At 38.8% G+C, this 20,278-nt stretch overlaps 1 protein-coding gene across 2 annotated transcripts in view; it reads right to left on the reverse strand.

The window, feature by feature from the left end:
* The window catches only part of Gabra3 (gamma-aminobutyric acid type A receptor subunit alpha3), a 184,906-nt gene extending 176,002 nt beyond the window's left edge, over positions 1 to 8,904 (reverse strand). The window contains exon 1 of one of the 2 annotated variants that reach the window (XM_051141384.1): positions 8,833 to 8,904. In XM_051141384.1, coding sequence (XP_050997341.1) covers positions 8,833 to 8,852 — 20 coding nt within the window. In that variant the 5' untranslated portion in view covers positions 8,853 to 8,904. Of the gene's footprint in view, positions 1 to 8,142; positions 8,286 to 8,832 lie in introns of those variants that run through there. The other variant, XM_051141386.1, reaches the window with a different exon arrangement.
* Positions 8,905 to 20,278: the final 11,374 nt, after the last annotated feature.

Consider the following 20,278-nt stretch of genomic DNA (forward strand, 5'->3'; position numbering starts at 1 on the left):
TAAAATGGGAACTATTTGGGAAGAAACAGTTTTCCAGATGCAAGAGGGAAGAGGACAAGAGAAGATAACATGTCAAAATGAAACTCATTTTGTACAATATATACTAAATAAAAACAAAACTCCCTAAAAGCACCTAATACCATTACACTGACTCAGTAGGTTGTAATTATGTATTTAGTAATATAAATATATATGGATGGATGGGTGTGTATGTGAGTGTGGGTGGGTGGGTGGGTGGGTGAGTGTAACAAAAATTAATGGAAAGGGTTATGCATTTGAAAGAGAGCAAGAAAGGAAGGTATGGGGTGGAGGAGGAAAGAGAAGGAGAAAATGATGGAATTATAATATAAAAAAAATTTTTAAAGATCAATGATGAGTATAGGTTCAAATGAGTAAAAGGGATGAATAGGGAACTTTTGTGGCTGGAAATACAGTCATGACTATATGGCATTATGCATGCTAAATCTCACATTTAACTACATGAAATAAAGACTGACCCCAAATGCCAACTATTAATTTTAATTAGCAATAACATATCAGTCCATCAGCTGTCAGAAATGTACCACATCAATGCAGCTCTAAGACAGAGGGGGCTGCATAGAGACCCTGTCTCAAAAAAAGTAAAGAAATAGGCAAAAAAAAAGTTGAGTTGTTTTCTATATACTTTTTTATCTTCAAAAGATAAAAAGATAAACTTGTCAGCCATGAGTTTATAATACATTTGAACAAAGTGAGAAAATAGAAGTTATATTGTTAATATCAAATTATCTGTAGAAAAGCCATACTCTATTATCTGCAGTAATAGTAGAAAGTTCTCCTTTGCAAAATTAAAGGTATAAAAGTATGTTATACACTCAACACAAAAAAACAAAGTGAGGCTCAGTGACCCTAAACTTATTATAAGTAGAAGAGCTGAAGTGATAGGAATTATTTAAAAGCCATAAAGCTCAAATAATATTTAGATAATATTTAAATAATATTTAAACTTCATATCTAGGACAAGAAGGGGGAAATAGATAAATTAAAGAACATACTATATATAAAAATTTAGATGTATTATACAACTGTGGGAAAAATGAATCATTCAATATTTGCTGTTGTGAAACAACTGAAGGGGAAAACAGTTTAGAAAATTACCTCACACTATACACTAACAAATTTCAGAAGCAATGAAAACTAAACAAAATCTATTCAAACACTTATTAAATTTTGAATGAAGAACTGCAACATAATTCATGAGAAGAAATTATAAATCGAGAGATGGATATAATTATGTACAAATTAAGATTAGTGTATGTAAAATATCTTTTAAAATGCAGATAGACAGAAATATTTTCACAGTGGTGAGGATGGTCTAACATCTACTAAATAGAGTAAAATGAGTAAAAGTTATTTAAATTGTCAACGGAAACAATGTACATAAAAAGAAAAAATAAAGATACATAAAAATATTCACATCTACTATAATAAAAGGAACAATCATTAAAGTGATGTTATTATTGTGCCTGTCAGGTTGGCAAAAATATAAACGGTGCAGCTGTATGCCCATCGTATGCAGCTCAATGATCTCACATGAGCATCAAGTAATTTTAAAAGCTAGCATCCTGAGGCCCACCAATACCCCTAACCCATTTCCATCATTCATTTAAAAGTATTTATTATGTATTTAGACATTTTTTAGCTACTATGTTATATTATCGTATACAAAATAGAGGAAAATCCTGTGCTTGCTTTCTAAGGTACGTGTCTAGAATGAAATCTAGTTAGGTGATGATGCAAACCAAAGAAGAAAAGAAAAAATGAGAGGTGCATGTTACGGGAGATGAGTCTGCGCTTTCTTTTAACCTAAGCTCATTTTAGAAGACTTCAGCATAGTAGCATTTGGGTGGAGACCTTAAAGAGGTAAAAACAATGATGTATGACATGCATAAAGATACATGCCACAGAGCTACTCACAATTGAAAACAATTTCAACAGTCAATATTAGGGCTGTCAGATAATGACGCCATTAAAATTATGCAGCTGTTAAAAAATAACTACTTAATGAAGTGAAAATTCTCAGAATGTAGTATTAATGAAAAATAGCTATGACACACACATACATATGTGTGTGCACGTGCGCACACACACAGAGAGAGAGAGAGAGAGAGAGAGAGAGAGAGAGAGAGAGAGAGAGAGAGAGAGAGAGAGAGAGAGAGAGAGAGAGAGAGAGAGAGAGAGATCTGCAAGGAAGCATTGCAAGTTATTTCGGGAGTTGAATCTTAGATGCAATTTCCAATTTTTTTTATACTGAGGTTATTTTGATTAATATCATGAAAAATGAAGGTATACTTTACAGTTCTAAAGTAGGTTGAAAGCTGTCTAGGACTTTTAAAACTAAAGTTCTGGGAAGCAGTACATAAGAGAATGGGCTCAGGTTTAGCCATCAACCATGCTCTACTACCATACGACTTATGTGGAAACCATTAGGAAAATGGCACAACAGGATGGCAGGACATATGAAGTCATAGCAATTGTGATAGCAGGCACAAGACTTGTATAAACTCAAGCCAGAGAAAATCCCAGCAGGGAGGGTGGCAGGTGGGTGCAAAATCCCACCACTAACTGAGGACCTATTGACATTTGATAGGTATGGGACATAGGCAGCCAGCTTTCTCTAATGACAATGCCTTGGTAGGGCAACCACATTTCTAGGCAGCCCTCACTTCCAAGTAGTTGGCCAAGCCAAGCCAAACTTTTTGACAGGAATGGAAAAAAAATCCCAAAGTTGGAAGGGTAGAGAGGTGACAGTAGAGAGGTCGGATATAGGAAGAGTTGGGGTGAATATGAGCAAAATGTGATATATTAAATTCTCAAATGATCAATAAAAGTATATTTTTAAAAAGAGTTATTCTGGAAATGAAGGGCCTGATGGAGGAGATATTAAAAAAATATATATGGCATATGACCTGGAGGACCGAGGGTATGGAGAGTAAAGGAAAGGTGCAAGGAGGACTAAACAATCTCTCCGTATAGGAAAGAAAACAGAACGTGGCATTGCTTTTGTTCTAAGGTTAGGTTAGATGTAGAAAATGTGTCTCAGAACAAAGTGAGGACTAACTTGCTAACAATAACCATTGCATAACATCAGGTAGTGGTCCACTCATCAGCTAGCAGCGAACAGACGTCTCTGGCAGCATTCACACTGAAAACAGAGATGAGAGTGCTGTACACGATAGCTAAAGATCATGCCACTTCTGAGCTCCATCTTGTACTATTTTGAAAAGCTATTTTATGCTATGATCACTTACATAATTCTGTCTGCAAGCACCTCCCTTCCCTTCAAGAGAATCTATGTAATACCCTTTGCTTTCAAGAAAACATTTTCTAAGTGAAAATCACCCTCTAAAATACACAGCCTGGAGGTTCTTATTCTTCCTTCTGTGGATAGTGAGGAGACATACTGTGTACAGACATCAACACCTTTAAAATCATGTTTCAAGTCCAAGTATAAAACTGTTTTTCTATTACCAACTAGCATCTAAGCTTAGCATGTCACTTTTGTTTCACAGTGTCCAGCGGCACCATTTAACTCTTACTTACTTTCTCTGAACATTTTGACAAGAGTATTTTGAGGCTTTGGAAGAGACCATGGGGAGGCCTCTTTGTTGTTGTATTCCTGAGATGGCTAAACTTGAAACACGTGTGCAAAGTGCAGAGAAGGCAGTATTCTATGAAGCAGGGCAGTCACCACCGTAGAACCTTACAGCTAAGAGAGTCTTTATAAATAATCCAGGTCTAACAGGCCACCTGCCCCCCAAGCCCCGTCATACAGTTATCAAAATTGAAGCTCACACAAAACGAGTATTTTGTCACAAGAAAATCAGTATCCAGTTCAGGGATAGATTATATACTAGGCTATCAGAAATTCATGTCGGAAGAGGTTTTTAGTATTTGATGCTTCACAAAAATGTTTTCTCTATCAGATGACATTTTCTATAAATTGCTGACCATACAAAGCTAAGGATCTGAGGAAGGCGCTGGCACAATGACACTACAAGTTAAGCTAAAGCATACCATCGGATTTTAAAGTAAGGTTATGCTCCTGTGAGCCAAAGTCTAGCAGGAAATCTTCCCTTTCCCCTACTATTGCAGTATTACCACCTGCCAGATATCTGCAAAACGGTTATGTATCATCCAACTTAAATGTTAGTGAGCACTGTGAGCTGCAGAGCACAAAAATTGACTGTCGTTTGTTGCATTTTGCAGTAATGGTGATCGTATCTTCCTTGTTAGAGAACTACAGCCTCTTCCACACAAAACCATAATTTATGGCAGTATCATTCAATAGTTTGTCAAAAACGTCCTTTCTCCCCATCTAAACCAAGTTGGCAATAACAGCCCTATTTTGTTCACCACTCTATTCTCCACTGAAGGAAAAGTATATGTACTCAATGAACATCTGTCCAAATAGTAAGTGGCTGAGACCAAACCTCTTTTGCAATTGACTCTTTTCCCTCCTTTCTAGAATTCACATTCGTTTATCTCCTCTTATAACCTAAAGATAAACATTCGCCAAAACACCACAGCTGGATCTCTTATTTTAAAAATTGAGAGATACTCTCACACTGCTGTCTCCATATGGCTTCCTTGCTGAGCTTCAAGCCCACATTTCAACTGCTTTCAGCAGCTCATGCTGGGATTCAGCAATAGCATTACTATCTGTGTGAGTTCATGCAAGCCAAGCTACTCAGCCTGTCCAGATCAGATTGCTCACAAGTGGTGCCACCCTATCTCTTTTGCTTATAAGTCTTTTTTCCAAGCTAGCTTTCAATATTGTTTGTAGCGAGTTTTTCAACTATTTGCTGAACATTTCTCACGCATATGCTATTTCATCATGTACAAGTGGCCATTCCCAAGCACTAGTGTCTAAAGTCTGTCTAATCTTCAGTCCACAGCACAGTTCAAAAATCCACCTCCAGGAGTTGTCTTTGTTCCCCTTGAAACCCTCTGTCTTTGTTTTATGGCTTTAGATCTTACATTCCTAGTACTGGCATTGCTTGAATATTTCTTCTCTTTCCTACTTGACTTTGTCACCTCAGAGAGCAGAGACTAAGTGTATCCCATTCTGTGTCTCCCACATTTTCTTTGGACTATGGTAAACACTTAGTAACCTCAGGTCAAATGGATACAGCTTAGAGTATGTCAATAATCCTACTTAAAACTCTTTTATCACGCAACATGTTTCCTAACCAAAGATTAAAATCCCTTCAACAGACCATGTATCTCTCATCTCAGGTCCCAGGATATACTTTTCCTCTCTTGCTCTCCCCCTTCTCCCTCCTCATCCCTTTCTCTGTCCATCAACAAACTGCTCCATCACTCCATCCTGATACATATGCATCTCTGTGTAGCTGCAATATCTTCTCCTTATGGAAATACTACATTTGCTCTATCCTCACGCTTTGCTTAAACCCATAAATGATAAACCTCAAACAAGCAGAGAACACGTCTCTTCTGTTCAGCTTTATTGTCCTCTACACAGTGCCTAACTACATATGCAAATGATTTGACAGTGAGAAATAAACAACTGAATTGATGACAATAGTTTGATGACCAGCACACTAGGACTTTTCTACTTGAAGAGTGATCAGTGAAACAGCAATTTAAGGATCACCTGGCTGTGTATTAAAATGGCCCACCCTACAACCGGAATTAGCATTACTGTACATTGCATGTTAAGGACTGAGGAACAACTGTCCTCAGATTACTTCTGAAAACCTTCACACTCATGAGATTTTTATAAACTTCAGGTCAAGATTTTCAAATGTGAAGTAGCCTGAGGGCTATAGTGCACCAACTCATTTTGTGGAAAAGCTAAGAGTCTTGAAGGAGAAGTCACTGGAAGATCACCAGAGCCTGGAGTAAACCCAGGTTTGCTAGCCATGCTCTTCTCTAGCACGGTTTTCTCCTTTTCTTTCTGGTCATCCTGGATCTGTTCAGCGATCCAACATCTGTCATTCTAACAGGTTTTTTTTTTTCCAAATCATGTCTGGGTCTTAAAGTCACCACTATTTCAAAAATCTCCTTACTAATATTTCTCCTTAATATCTGACTCTGGAGTGCTCTATGCCCCATATCTATTGTCTGTTATGTGGATCTTTTGTAGTTTTAGAACAGTACTTGGTCTTGAGAAATATGAAAGAGAACTTTGTAGCAGTCCAGATGACAGCAGATAGCTAGTTCTTTCAAGTACCAGAATTTATACTATCAGAGCTTCTTGAGAAAGCTCTGGCATGTGAGTTTGAAGCTGACAAACAAGTGAGCTATTATACCACATAAATAAAAAGTGTAGTTTCCAGAAGGTAACTCTGATCCTTTAAGTTGTAGTCTTGTGAGACCCGAGACTTGAGAAGAAGGCATGAGTACCATCTTCAACTAGCTGGAAAAAAAAGTAAGATTCTTCCACACACTTCCAAAGACCCAATGAACAGAAGTCATAGGTAGTTTTTATAAAATTTCTAACAGAGCTGCTCAAAAGTATGAGGAAACGCTTAATGAGCTCTCTAGCACAGCAGGGAGTTTAAATCGACAGCAGTCAGCCAACAAATGGGATGCTGGGGACAAGCTGAAGAACTCAGTGCAAAGCGGAGATCTCAGAGAGTAACAGCAGGATCCATTTCTAAAAGATAGTCTGAAGCTAGATGCAGAATGGTTTCCACTGTGACCATGAAAAAGCAAAGGTGTTCAAGGCATTCTTTCCAAAACAGAAAGTAGGTTGGCCAAGAGCAGCCTGGGTCCCTCCCATGCCACTTCCTGTTGCTCTACACAAGGTCACTAGTTGCTCCCCAAAGGTAAGAGCTGCTGTTCCTGCTGCTCCTGCACTTGCCAGCTGAGAAGCACTGGTGATCGAGGGACCTATGCTTTCATTTCCCACTAGATGTGGCAGTGTTCTGTCATTTAACAAGCTACTTAACCTTGGTGTACCTCAGTTTCCCCATCAGCCAATCCAAGGTGACAAGTTAACAGCTTCACAGATTTGAAATAAAAATTCAATGAGGTAATACACATTGAACCCTCAGTCCAGATCAGGAACATTAAACACTCAAAATGCTAGTGATTGGTACAATTTGTTCTAAAATTATTACCAGGGACATGACAGTGTCACTATCTCCAGAGAGAAGTGTCTATGGAATAACTCTGTTTCTTACAAGTTTAGGAGTAATACACTAGTTTCAGCTAGTCCTCTCATGGCTTCAAGCAAACCAAAAGGGAGGAACCAACCCTCAATAACCCAAACTATTCACAACAGAAATCCTAGCTCCTCACCCTCTTTACAAACCATCAGGTGTTTCTGTCCTGCCCCCAAGGACACATCTGGACCTAAAAGGATGCCCACCAGAGAGGGATATGCTAAATCTGAATTCGTGGTCTAGGCTGTCAGCACAGCTTTCTGGGATTAGGGGTGGGTAGGCAATGGGGTTTCCCTCATTGAAGCAAGACGTGCCTCCCAAGTTAGTAAGACTGGGGCCCAACCCCACAGTGAGCCTCTAAAAGGGAGGGGGAAGGGCTCCACCTGCTTAACAGGAGGCAGTTATTTACAACTTTCTACTCACTTGCAGCTGGGGGCTGCAATAGGGAGAGGGAAAGGGGCTGCACAGTCTCCTCCTTTCTTCTGATTCCCAGCAGCCAGGCACAGCTGCAGAGAAAGAGTTAAAGGAGGGAGCTCCAGCCATTCCCCCATCCTTGTGCCTAGGGCTGCCTGAGGGGTCATGACAGTGCTGTCTGTTCTGGCTAGGGGCCACACTGTGGCTTTCTGCAGCAGCTGTTGGCCCCCCAAGCAATTTGCAAGGTCAATGCTGACCTGCTTTCAAAGAGGAGCACAACAATTCACTGACAATGAAGCAAATCGCGCATACACCACCACATCGCAACCCCCCTTCTTCAAACCAGGTTTTACCCCAGCGCCTCCCAGCCCGGATGCCGCCTCTGGGCTTCCACCAGCCCCACTGGGGAACCCACGATAGCATCACAGCTGCAGAGCGTGTCTCGCCTTCCGACCAACCCAAGGAGACTCTCCTTACGGGGGAGAGAGAGATGCTATCAGAAAAGGAGACCAAGGCTTGGGGGGAGGGGGAAGAAGGAACATTCTCTGTCTCTTACCTAGTGCCACAGTCACTTCCCCGAAGCAGTGAGGAAAAAAAGATGAATGAACTGAAACAAGTTGGAGGCTAAGCCCTGATAGAGCGTGGCTTCTCTTTCTCTAGATGTCTCTCCTAGTCCCTCTCAGTCTGTCTCTCTGCTTAGCTAGCTAGCTAGCTAGCGCGCGCTGGCGCTCTTCCTCTCTTCTCTCTCTCCCTCCCTCCCTCCCTCCCTCCCTCTCTCCCTCTCCCTCCCTATCTCTCTCTCTCTCTCTCTCTCTCTCTCTCTCTCTCTCTCTCTCTCTCTCTCTCTCTCTCTCTCTCTCTCTCTCTCTCCTTCCCTCCCTCCTCCCTCCCTTTCTCACCCTCCCCCCTCTCTCTCCCTCTGTCCTCTCTCCCCTCCCTGTTTCCTTCCTTCCCTCCTCAACCTCTCTCCCAATCTTTTCCCCCTGCTCCCCACCCCCTGCGCTGGTTTTACCACTGCCTAGTGCTGAGCACGCGGCTAAGCTGGGGTTCCTAATACAGAGCTGCAAAGGCTTTAGATCTGTGGTTGCTTTACGAAAGACTAAAGTAGTATTTTATTCTTTGAGTTTTCTAGTAGAGAAATCAAATCGAGGGAAGCTCATAGAGAAGGGGAGGAGCAGGGCAAGCAAAGGGGAGAAAGAGAGCAAAAGGCTAAGAACAAATAGAAGATAAAGGAAGTATGGATTACCAAGCCGCTGTGAGATGCATACTTCCCTCTTCAGGAATGAAGAGTGAGCTTCCTCCTTTTCTCTCTTCTCTATGGGCGTGCCTTTTAACCTGGGCTCCAAATAAAGGTTTGACAATCTTGTCTGCCCAGATTCCATCTCCAAGGATAAAAATTAGCTCCTAAAAAATGTACATCAAAAAAAGTTGTGATTCACATTCCACCAAAAAGAAACAGTTCAACCATACTGATTCCTTATAATGATCTAACTTCCACCCCACCCCAATGAAGTAAAAGTATGGATCCAATTCAAAACTGTCAGTTCAAGCTTTCTTCAAGGGAAATGGGGCGACAGTGGGTCCAGAGTGCTGGAGAGAATATACATGCTCAAGACTGACTGATCCGAAATACACACCCAAAGGAGAAAACGCAGTTTGAGCCAAATAAAACAGCAGTGTAACAGAGTGGATAGAGACAGAAAGATTAAACCAAGGAACTTAGGTTTGAGGAAAGCCTCTGAAAAAAACTATTGCCTTGGGTGAATCATTTCTTCAATGCCTTTAGAATCATCAATGACTAATTGAAAGGTGATGAAGACCCTGCTAGATGTAGCAATCTAAGACATAAAAGACAGGAAACGTCCAGATGCAAGAGATGTTACCTTTAAACTATGAAAAACTACCAAATGTCAAAGGCTCTCCAAAAGTAAGTCTTCAATGACTTACCGTCCCACTATTTTTGTTTGTTTGTTTGCTTTTGTGTTTCCAAAGCAACTTGAATATGGGCATGAGTGTAAATAATTACTGCTATCAAAAAATTTACTCTTTTTCATTTATCCAGGATGATTAAGCTACAGCCTTTTTTAAAATTTTAAGCATGTGGTTGTTTTGTCTATATGTGTGTCTGTGTTCTACCTGGGTGCCTGGTGCCCGGGGAAGCCAGGAAAGGGTGGTAGATCCCCTGCAACTGGAATGACAGAAGCTTCAGACCTGCCATGTGTGTCCCAGTTCACTGCAAGAACAACAAGTGCTTAACCACTGCACCATCCTAAACCCTTTTTATTTTTTTTTAATTAATTTATTCTTGTTACATCTCAATGGTTATCCCATCCCTTGTATCCTCCCATTCTTCCCTCCCTCCCATTTTCCCCTTACTCCCCTCCCCTATGACTGTGACTGAGGGGGATTACCTCCCCCTGTATATGCTCATAGGGTATCAAGTCTTCCTGAGGGGGATCACCTCCCCCTATATATTCTCATAGGGTATCAAGTCTCTTCTTGGCTACCTGCTGTCCTTCCTCTGAGTGCCACCAGGTCTCCCCCTCCAGGGGACATGGTCAAATGTGAGGCACCAGAGTACGTGAGAAAGTCATATCACACTCTCCACTCAACTGTGGAGAATATTCTGACCATTGGCTAGATCTGGGAAGGGGTTTAAAGTTTACCTCCTGTATTGTCCTTGGCTGGTGCCTTAGTTTGTGTGGGACCCCTGGGCCCAAATCTGCCTATCATTAGAAACTAAGAAAACAGTCCTAAACCCTTTTTAAAAATTAAACCTTCATATTGTAATTTCTGTCCTATTCAGTCAGAGAAACAAAGGACATCTGACTGAAGATCAATTAGTCCTCAATATAAAAACGGTAACTGAGACCTAGTGGGTATTTAAAGTTTTTCAGTGTTCCATTTTTATTTAAACTATAGTGCTATTGTCTTTTCATTGATTCCTAATACTCTCTACTCCTACCCACTGAAGTACATACAGCACAACCGCACATTTCTGTCAAAATATAGATCTGTAGATTGATTGTGTAGAGAGGGAGAGGCATATAATCTTGAAGTTGTGGAGCTGAAAGAGCACGAAGATAAGCAGCATTGTACAAAAACAAACATGACTGAAGGAAAAAGAAAACACACACATCAATGCATCAGTGGTAGACTTAGGATCAACATCTAGACTGCTAGCTCCAGGTTTAGCATGTTTGTCTTCCAAGAGAACATCTAAGTTGTGTATAAAGCAAGTGTGTTATATGCACACTTACATGCCTGTGCAAGTGCCTTCCTATTTTCTATGAGTAGACTTGTTTTCACAATGTCCACTGAAGGCAGTGGATTACTAACTCAATAAAAAGGCATGTAAGTGTCATGAGAATGGGGTATTAGTTTTCTAGAACAAATGACCATCTTTCAATAGTATAAAGCAACAATAGTTTATTCTGCCATTATTCTAAAGGCCAGACCCTAATTCGGATCTTAGCAGAGCTGCTCCACAGGCTCAGGAAGAAACTGCCTTGACTCTCCCAGCTTCTGTTGGAGCCAATCATTGCCTGTTTTCTTCTTTTATCCCTATGTGTGAAAACTTACACTATTTTCTCTTACTGTCAGATTAAAACCAAGATGATTTCATTGCTAAAGAAGTTTTGCAAAGACTTATCATCTTTAAAAGGTAACAACCTGAAGTTATGAACAGATATGAATTTTAGTGGGACACTACTCAAGACTAAACCAACAGGATATCTTTTTGTAAAGATATCTTACTACAAATTATTTAGCTAAACATGTCCTCAAAACGAATACTCTTCCTTAGTCATGTTGTGTTATCATATCTTCATTACACAAAATAATAGGCTTCTTTGTGACATTTCCACATATGTATAGCATGTATATTAACGTATTGACCTGTCATTACTTTCTGCTGTCTTCCCATCACTGATTCTATTCTTTGTCTCAGAGTCTTCTATTTTTAAGTTCTATATGTTTTTAATCCAGATAGAACATATATGATAAAAATATGTGCTGTTTGTCTTTTTCAGTATGGCAAACACTTAAAATGATGATCTCTTTGGGTCTGTGAACTGTAGTATGGTTATCCTATATTATATGGCTGATACCCACTTATAAGTGAGTACGTACCATGCGTGTCTTTCTGGAGCTGGTTTACCTCACTCAGGAACTTTTCTAGTTCCACCATTTGCCTGAAATTTTTATGATTTCTTTGTTTTTAATAGCTTAGACTGAAGTGGTCACCTCCCATAGCCAGGCAGAACTTTCAATAGAGGAAGGGAGATGCCACAACACCCACAAAACTTCTGATCCAAAATTTGCCCTGCCTACAACAGGGGCAGGAATAAAGAGGTAGCAGAGTTTGAGGAAATGGCCAACCAATGGCCAGTTCAACTTGAGACCTACCCCATGACAGAGAGCCAGTCCCTGACACTATTAATAATACTGTGCTATGCTTGCAGACAGAAGCCTAGCTGACTATCCTCTGAGAGACCCCACCCAACTGAGAGTTTCATTGCAGCCACTTTACTATGTATTGAAACAAAATCAATGCACTACAGAGAAATAAAAAAGAATTTTAAAAACCTTACAAACTGCCATTCACAATGTTAAAGACGCATTACAAAGTTATAGGAAAACAAATATGGAAATATTATCAATACTCAAAAGAAAACATACTCAGCAGAGACCATCTTTGATTGAAACAAATGTTAAAATTAGCAGGAAGAATTTTTAGTAATCTTTTATTACTATATTAATAGAAATAAAGAAAATACACTTCCAATAAATGAACAAGTAGGAAATTGTAACAAGATGAACTTTTTAAAATGTTAATCTATAACTAAAAATGAAAATCTCTCAAATGAAGTTCACTGGACAGCAGATTTGAAATGGTAGAAGAAAGTGTTAACTGGAGTATTACCACATATTGTCTAATCTGAAGTATACAAAGAATATAGATTTTAGAAAATAAAAATATGGACATGGGGGGAAGATGAAGTTTCAGTAATATGTGAGACAATAACAAATTGATCACGTATATGTAATTAAAGTGTCAGAAGACACACAAGAAATAAAAAGTATCTGAAAATGATTCCTGAATATATTTCTAAATATAATAAAAACTCATGAAATTGAATACATTAAATACGTTCAGGTTGTTGTAAATTAATTCCAATTCTAACAAAGTATTCTTTAAAAAAGAAAACAAGCACATATAGTTTCAAAGTCCGTGATCTCAATGAACTCTAAGCAATATACCACACTTAGGTATAGAATAGACTTCAGAAAACAAATACAAAGGGAAAATCTTGAAACTATCCAGCAATACACACACACACATACACACACACACACACACACACACACACACACACACACACACACTTAGAAAGAACACTAAAGTTAAACTCAGAATCCTCATAATGAGAAAGCATTTTATAATGCAGGTATACTTTTGGGAGTTTAGGTCAATGTTAGTGCATTTATCTCTCATATGCAAATCCCTAGGTTCACCCAAGCATTGCAAAACTCACTCAATAAAATGATGACATTTTAAAATTTGTAAGTAGAGAATTATGTAGCCATCAAAAGAAATGTTCTAGAAGAAAACAGATTTTTTTCTGAATGGTCTTGGTCATAATCTCATAAATATAACACCAAAATCCATAAACAAACTGACGAGACATCATCAAACTCAAAAGTTTCTGCCCAGAAAAACAAACAAACAAAGACAGAAACAAACAAACAGTCAACTCTGGTTGAATTTTTCTGATCACTTATGTATATTATTATGGCATATGTAAATAGGGATAGTTTGACTTCTTTTCCTATTTGTATCACTTTAATTTTCTGCTCTTGCTTTATTGCTTACACTATCGCTTCAAGTGTGGGGCTGGAAAACCAAAGGACTGGAGAAGCCAGCCCCAGACAAACCACCCTCTAAGACCCGCGTTTCTGATCCCCGTCAGGTAGTCACATAGCCTGGTGGTCAGGTTTCAAGTTAGCCTCCTCCCTCCTTATAAAGACATGTCCAACTAGCACCTGAAATTCCTCTTCATGCAAATGAAGCATTCCCAGGACCTTAGCCCCAGCCAATGATGTACACCTACCTCCAAAACCCCTACCCACTCAACAAAGTTATATCCCCAATAAAAAAAGAGATGTTTCACTGAAAACCATCTTGGGGAAGGCTGATTCTCTGAGATCTTGCATAAGCCACCTGCCAGATTAAGTTCTATTCCTTCCAGCCTGGTGAACAACTATGCCTGGATACCCCTTGGGCAGAAGCAGATCCATTCACGTACTACATTGAAAATGAGTAAAGGTAGCAAACAACCCTGTCTCCTTTTTGTTTTGATAGATTTGAGGTTTTCATCAATTAGGATGAAATTGGCTATCATACATAGTCACTGATTGCCAATAGTCTCGAAGATCTGAGACATCTTGAAGTCTCATAGATGAAAGGTTTATCTTTAAAATAGCATAACCAGTTTGAAAGCTTTTAGAAAAATTTTACAAATACCTACATTTGTGGTGATCCTATTTATAGATATATAACCAGTAGAAAGGAAACCATCTGTTTACAAAGAGAACTGAACAAGAAGATTCCAAGAACTTTGTGCACATCAGATCAAGGAAAAGAAAAAGTGCATAGCAACAAATTTACCAGGAATAGAGTCAAACCAAGTTTTTCCCATGGAGAAAATCTAAGCCAAATCAAGTTAACCACCACTTCAATCAACTATTCAATAAAAGAAGTAATTATGATTTAACAACAACAACAACAAAAACCTTCACAGAGTAAACCAATCCACAACACTTCCCAAATCATTTTATTAGACTAGTATACCCTTGAGAACATTGTGAATCATGGGTGTGAGTGACAGAATCCATAAAGATATTTTAAAATTATATCTAACAGTATATAAACACCTTAATACATCATGACCTGGTTTTGTTTATCCCAGAAAAGCAATTCTAGTTTAAAATCTTAAATGTAAGTCACAACATTAATATTTTAGAAGAAAACAATATTTTGATTATATAAAGAGGCAGATTTTTTTAAGCAAGCATTGATAAAACTTTATTTCTATCTTTTCCAAAAATAGCACAATTGAGAACAAGGTAACATCCTTAATATGAGCCAATGCATATACAAAAACATGTACTGAAAATATTGTCTCCATCTATATTTATTGCAATGTTTCTCTCTGATACTAAGAGTCTGACAAAGTAGGGGTTCAGTCAGTAAAGCATCTGCAATTTAAACATGAGGAGCTGCCTCCAGTCGTCCAGCACCCATGCAAATGTTGAGCATAGTGAACGAATCCATAACACCAGAGGTGGGAAATCAGATACTCAAGTATCCCGAGGACTCATTAGCCAGTCACACTAGTCAAATTAGCAAGCCCTGTTTCAAAAATAAAATAGACAATGATGAAGGAAAAGACTCAGCATCAACCTCTGAACTCCATGTGCATCCCACACACACACACATATCTGCATGCACTCACACAGGAACTCCGACAAACACACATATAAATACACAGAGAGGTTCAAAAGCAGTAATGAGAGCATAGAGACAGGGCTTGCTACAAAAAAAATTTATAAAGTGCACTATTAACAGGTTATATTGCCAAGAATACAAAAATATAACATGAACTATTGTTCTTACAAGAAGATGTTAGTGAAATCACTGAATACAAAAATAGTACATAAAAATCACTGTTTGGTTCTATAAGTAATCAAAAAATTTTAAGTCCCAATTATAATAGCATCAAACTTTTCCACTTAAAAATCTTCTGAATAAAAAAAGGTTATGAGAGGCAAAATCTTCCAAAAGTAGAAAAATCTGGTCATTTTATAGTAATCATAACATTATAAAGGTATCCCATAATAGAAACAAAGATTACATGAATAAAAATTCCAAAGAACATTAAAAAATTTCAAGTTGAGTTAGTTAATAATATTCAACCTATTTATTCCCTGAAAAATATGCCAACTCTGAGAGCAAGCTAAGCTTCAAGCTTACTCAGGCAAAGAGTCTCTACTGGGAAAAAGAAAAAATAGCAAACCTTTTAGCAGTTTCATAGGGCTGCTATGACAAATTTTAAAAGCTGACAAGACTCAAATGGTTCTGCATATTTTCCTCAACAAACATTTTAATTTCTCTGCCCCTGTACAAGATGCTGGCTTATACTGTAACAAAGGGGCGGGGGAATGTAGATTTCTAACTAGAATGTCTTATGTGAAGCTTCTTTTAGACATTGTATGCATCATGCAATAAAAATTATTTTTAAAAATAATTTATTCAGATTACATCCCAATTGTTATCCCCTCACTAGTATCTTCCTGTTCCCCTCTCCCCTCCCTCATTTACCTTTTCCCCTCCCCTAGACCTCTGACAGAAGGGGACCCCCTCCCCCACTATATGATCACAGCCTATCAGGTCTTATCCTAGTAGCCTGCTTCCCTGTCCTCTGAGTGCCACCAGGTCTCCCCACCAAGGGGAAGTGGTCAAATAGGGGACACCAGAGTTCATGTCAGAGACAGTCCCTGCTCTCCCCCACAACCAGGGAGAATGTGGTGCCCTTTGGCTAGATCTGAATAGGGGGTCTAGGCTTACTGCATGCATTGTCCTTTGTTGGTACAGCAGTTTGTGCAGGTCCCTCTGGGTCAAGATCCATCAGCTTTGACAGTCTTCTTGTGGGGCTCCTGAACCCTCTAGGTCTTTCTATCTCCCCATTCTTCTACACCTTCTAGATCAAAAACTCAAGTGACAGCACATGCTGGTAAGGATGTGGAGAAAGGAGAACACTCTTTCATTAATGGTGGGAGTGCAAACTTGTACAACCACTTTGGAAATCAATCTGGCACTTTCTCAGAAAATTGGGAATAGGGCTACCTCAAGACCCAGCTATTCCACTCCTGGGCATATACACGAAAGATGCTCCACCATACAAGGACATTTGCTCAACTATGCTCATAGCAGCCTTATTCGTAATAGCCAGAATCTGGAAACAACCTAGATGTCCCTCAGTTGAAGAGTGGATAAAGAAACTGTGGCACACTTACATAATGGAATACTACTCAGCTATCAAAACCAAGGAAATACTGAAATTTGCAGGCAAATGAATGGAACTAGAAATGATCATCCTGAGTGACATAACCCAGACCCAGAATGACACACATGGTATATACTCACTTATAATTGGATCCTAGAACAACATAGCTGTCCTCTGAGAGACTTTACCCAGTAGGGGGATTGGGATAGAGGCTGGAACTCACAATAAAAAATTAGGTGCCAAAAATAAAATAAAAAATAAAAAGGCATAGAGTCAAAGAAAGTCTAAATTTTGAAATAATTATTATTGATATCCAATTATACGTAAGGTTTATGTGTGTCATGTATCCATGTGTGGAAATGTGTTCCTCTGTAGAGTACATGTGCATGTGAAAGTGCATGTCCATGTATGTGTAGGTGTATGTGGAAGCCAATGTTGGGTGTCTTTCAATTGTTCTCTACTGTACTTTTAGAAAGAGGGTCTCTCAGCAAACTTGGGGTTCACTAAAGTTTGGGTAGAATATCTATACAGCAAGCCCTGGGGTTCACTTGTCTCTGCTCTCCCAGCACTAAGATTACACATCTAGGTTTTACTCCAGTCCTTATGCTTCTGTGTCACTTTATTGATATTCTTAAAGAAACAGAAGAAATTAACAGAAATTATAAAATAATAAAGAACTGCAATAGAAAGTTTGAATTAATAAAATCAACAACTGGGTATTGTGAAATGAAAATTAAACACTAGATATATAGGTTTAATAAGATAATGGACATAAAAGAACATGATTATATGACTCAAAAATGACCTAAAAATTTGAAACTCAAGCATACAAACAAAAGGGGGGTCAAAAAGAAAAGAGCATGAGAGACACATAGATAGAATACAATGAGAAATCAGCACACATAAAATGGAAGAAATGAAGAAGAGACAATAAACAAATAAGTAAAATCCAGAATGTTCATAAAACTAATGAAAGACATAAATCCACAGAATTGAGACTCCTTGTGGGGAATAAACCAGAGAAAGAAAAACAAAAACATATGTAGGCACACAACTGTATATCTGTTAGAGTGGCTAAGATCACAACACAAATTAGTACAAATGCTGGTTGTGGATATAGGGAAAGGGGGACTAGTATAGCCACTATGGAAATCAGTGTGTGGGGTGGGGGGTTCCTCAGAAAGCAAGAAATACAACAACCATGGTTCTATATGCTCTGACAGAGGAAGTTTCTCATCAATGTTCATTGCTTCTGTATTCACAACAGATGTATGATATTAAAAGTTTCATCTATATACACAATGAGGTGTTATTCAGCTGTAAATAAAAACAAAACTTAGTTTTCAGGTAAATGGATGAGGGTGGAAATACACATTCTGTCTTAGATACTGTTCTGTTGCTGTGATAAAACAATAAGACTAAGGCAAACTATAAAAGAAAGCTTTAATTGGTCTTATGGTTCCAGGGCATTAGAGTCCATAATGGTGAAGCAGAAGCACAGCATCAGGTGGCTGAAGCAGTAGCTGAGAGCTCACATCTCTGTCCACATGCAAGAGGCATAAAGGCATACTGGGAATTTGTTAATCTTTTGAAACCTGTAAGTCCACCCCTGATGACACACCTCCTCCAACATGACCACATCTCCTAATGCTTCCCAAACAGTTCCACCAACTGAGGACCAATGAATTCTTCAAACATAAGAGCCTTTGGGGGCCATTCTTGTTCAAACCACCACACAATCTAAGTAAAGTGACCCAGACCAAGAAAGAAACGTTTCAGATTCTGTCTCATATACTAGCTTTGAATCTTTCGATATGTGTGTTTAAAATTAAGTGCTCATAGAAGGCATGGAACTAGCAAGTGACCATGAGGGTGGGAGATTTCTAGGGAAGAGGAATAAAATACAAGTGTGTATGAATGGGGGGAAAGAGGACAAACGGTTCATGAAAAGTTAAATGTTTGTTTAAAAGTTAAACAAACCTAGACATATAGGAAAACCTCAACTGAGAAAATATCTCTATCATATTATCTTTAAACAAGTCTGTAAGGCATTTTCTTGATTAATAATTGCTATAGGAGAGCAAGTCCCAGTGTGGTTGGTGCCATCCCAAAGCAGGTGGTCCGAGTTGCATACTTGTCTTCAGGCAATCTGAGCAAAGCATGAGAGCAAGCCCATAAACGCTCCTCCATGGATTCTGCTTCAGTTACTAACTCCATGTTTGTGCTGTGAGTTTCTCTCCTGACATCCCTCAGTGATGGAGTGTGACCTGGGGTTTATATGTTGTAAAAAAAAGCTTTTTCTCCTCAAGTTGCTTTTGGTCATGGTGTTTTACCACAGCAATAGAAACTCTAAAGTAATGCCTTTACCAAACAAGACAGGCTATCAAATACAAAGCTCAGTTATGGATTACTCTTTTCAAGATGTTTGCCAGTGGGGTTCCCTAGACTACACCAGCATCCAAGGATATTGCCATTACTCACTGGGGTCCTATAGATCACCCCCAAATTGCAAGCTATTGTCATTGCTCTTAGTTACCATTTGAAACTTGATAAGATCATATTCCTGACAATACCGCATACTTGAGTCATAGTATATGAGGAAATCAGAATAGTACTGATCTGGAAGCTTTATCACTACTGGCTAACTTTCATAATGCTAGAAGTGTCTGTGCATACTGCCAGGGAAGAAAAGTAATCAACAGTATCTTAACAAGCTGTGAACTCTGCAAGCTACAATAACAACTGGCCAGGCAAGATATTCCCACTGACTCTATAGTGGCACAAATGATGTGGGAGTAAACAATCACTTTTTATTGGATTTAAGGCCTGTTTTATAAGACAGTACTTATGCTTGGTACAATTAACTGGGACAAACACTTGTGGTTAGCTATGTCATTTGGCCAATGTAAAAACTTAATTCCATTATTCTGATAAATTTGCATACTAATAAATTACCTCCTAAGATTTTATCTTTATATCCAGTGAGTAGTGAATCTCTCAACACTCAGAATCTTCTTTTTACAGTAGATGACAATTAATGAAGAGGCCCACAACTAGTCAATGTGCAAAGAATGAGAAACTGTAGAATGCTTAGTTTTAAACAAGACATATATATTACACCTTCTTTCCCCACAAGTCTGGTATCATTGAAGAAGGGGAGGCAGAAAGATTGTAAGATCCACAGATAGTGAACATCTATAGCAAACAGTATTTTCTAGACATTACAGTGGCACTGCATAGATAAACTCACAGTATCTGCGATTGCATGTACAAGTCCTGTATAATTTCAAATCAGCCCAAATCTCAGAATGGATGGGGGAAAGTCTCATGAAGACCCACCCCTAGCTGAGGAGCTATTGGCATTTCATGGTTACTGAAAAAGAGAGTGTGAGTCTACTTCATGTTTACCAGTCCACACATATGGGAAACATTAAGGGAAATCAGTGAACTAAAAGCACAAGAAGCTGAGAAGGAAAAGTGATGGAGATTGGGGAAATTGAAAAAGGGGCATTGAGGGATGGATTTGATCAAAACACAGCGCATGCATGCATAAAATTCTCAACCAATAAAAAATAGAAACAGAACAAACATTTCCAAATAAAATACAAAGCTTGTCAGAATGAA

The sequence above is a fragment of the Acomys russatus genome, chromosome X, assembly GCF_903995435.1.
Source record: "Acomys russatus chromosome X, mAcoRus1.1, whole genome shotgun sequence".
In the NCBI taxonomy this organism is placed as follows: domain Eukaryota; kingdom Metazoa; phylum Chordata; class Mammalia; order Rodentia; family Muridae; genus Acomys; species Acomys russatus.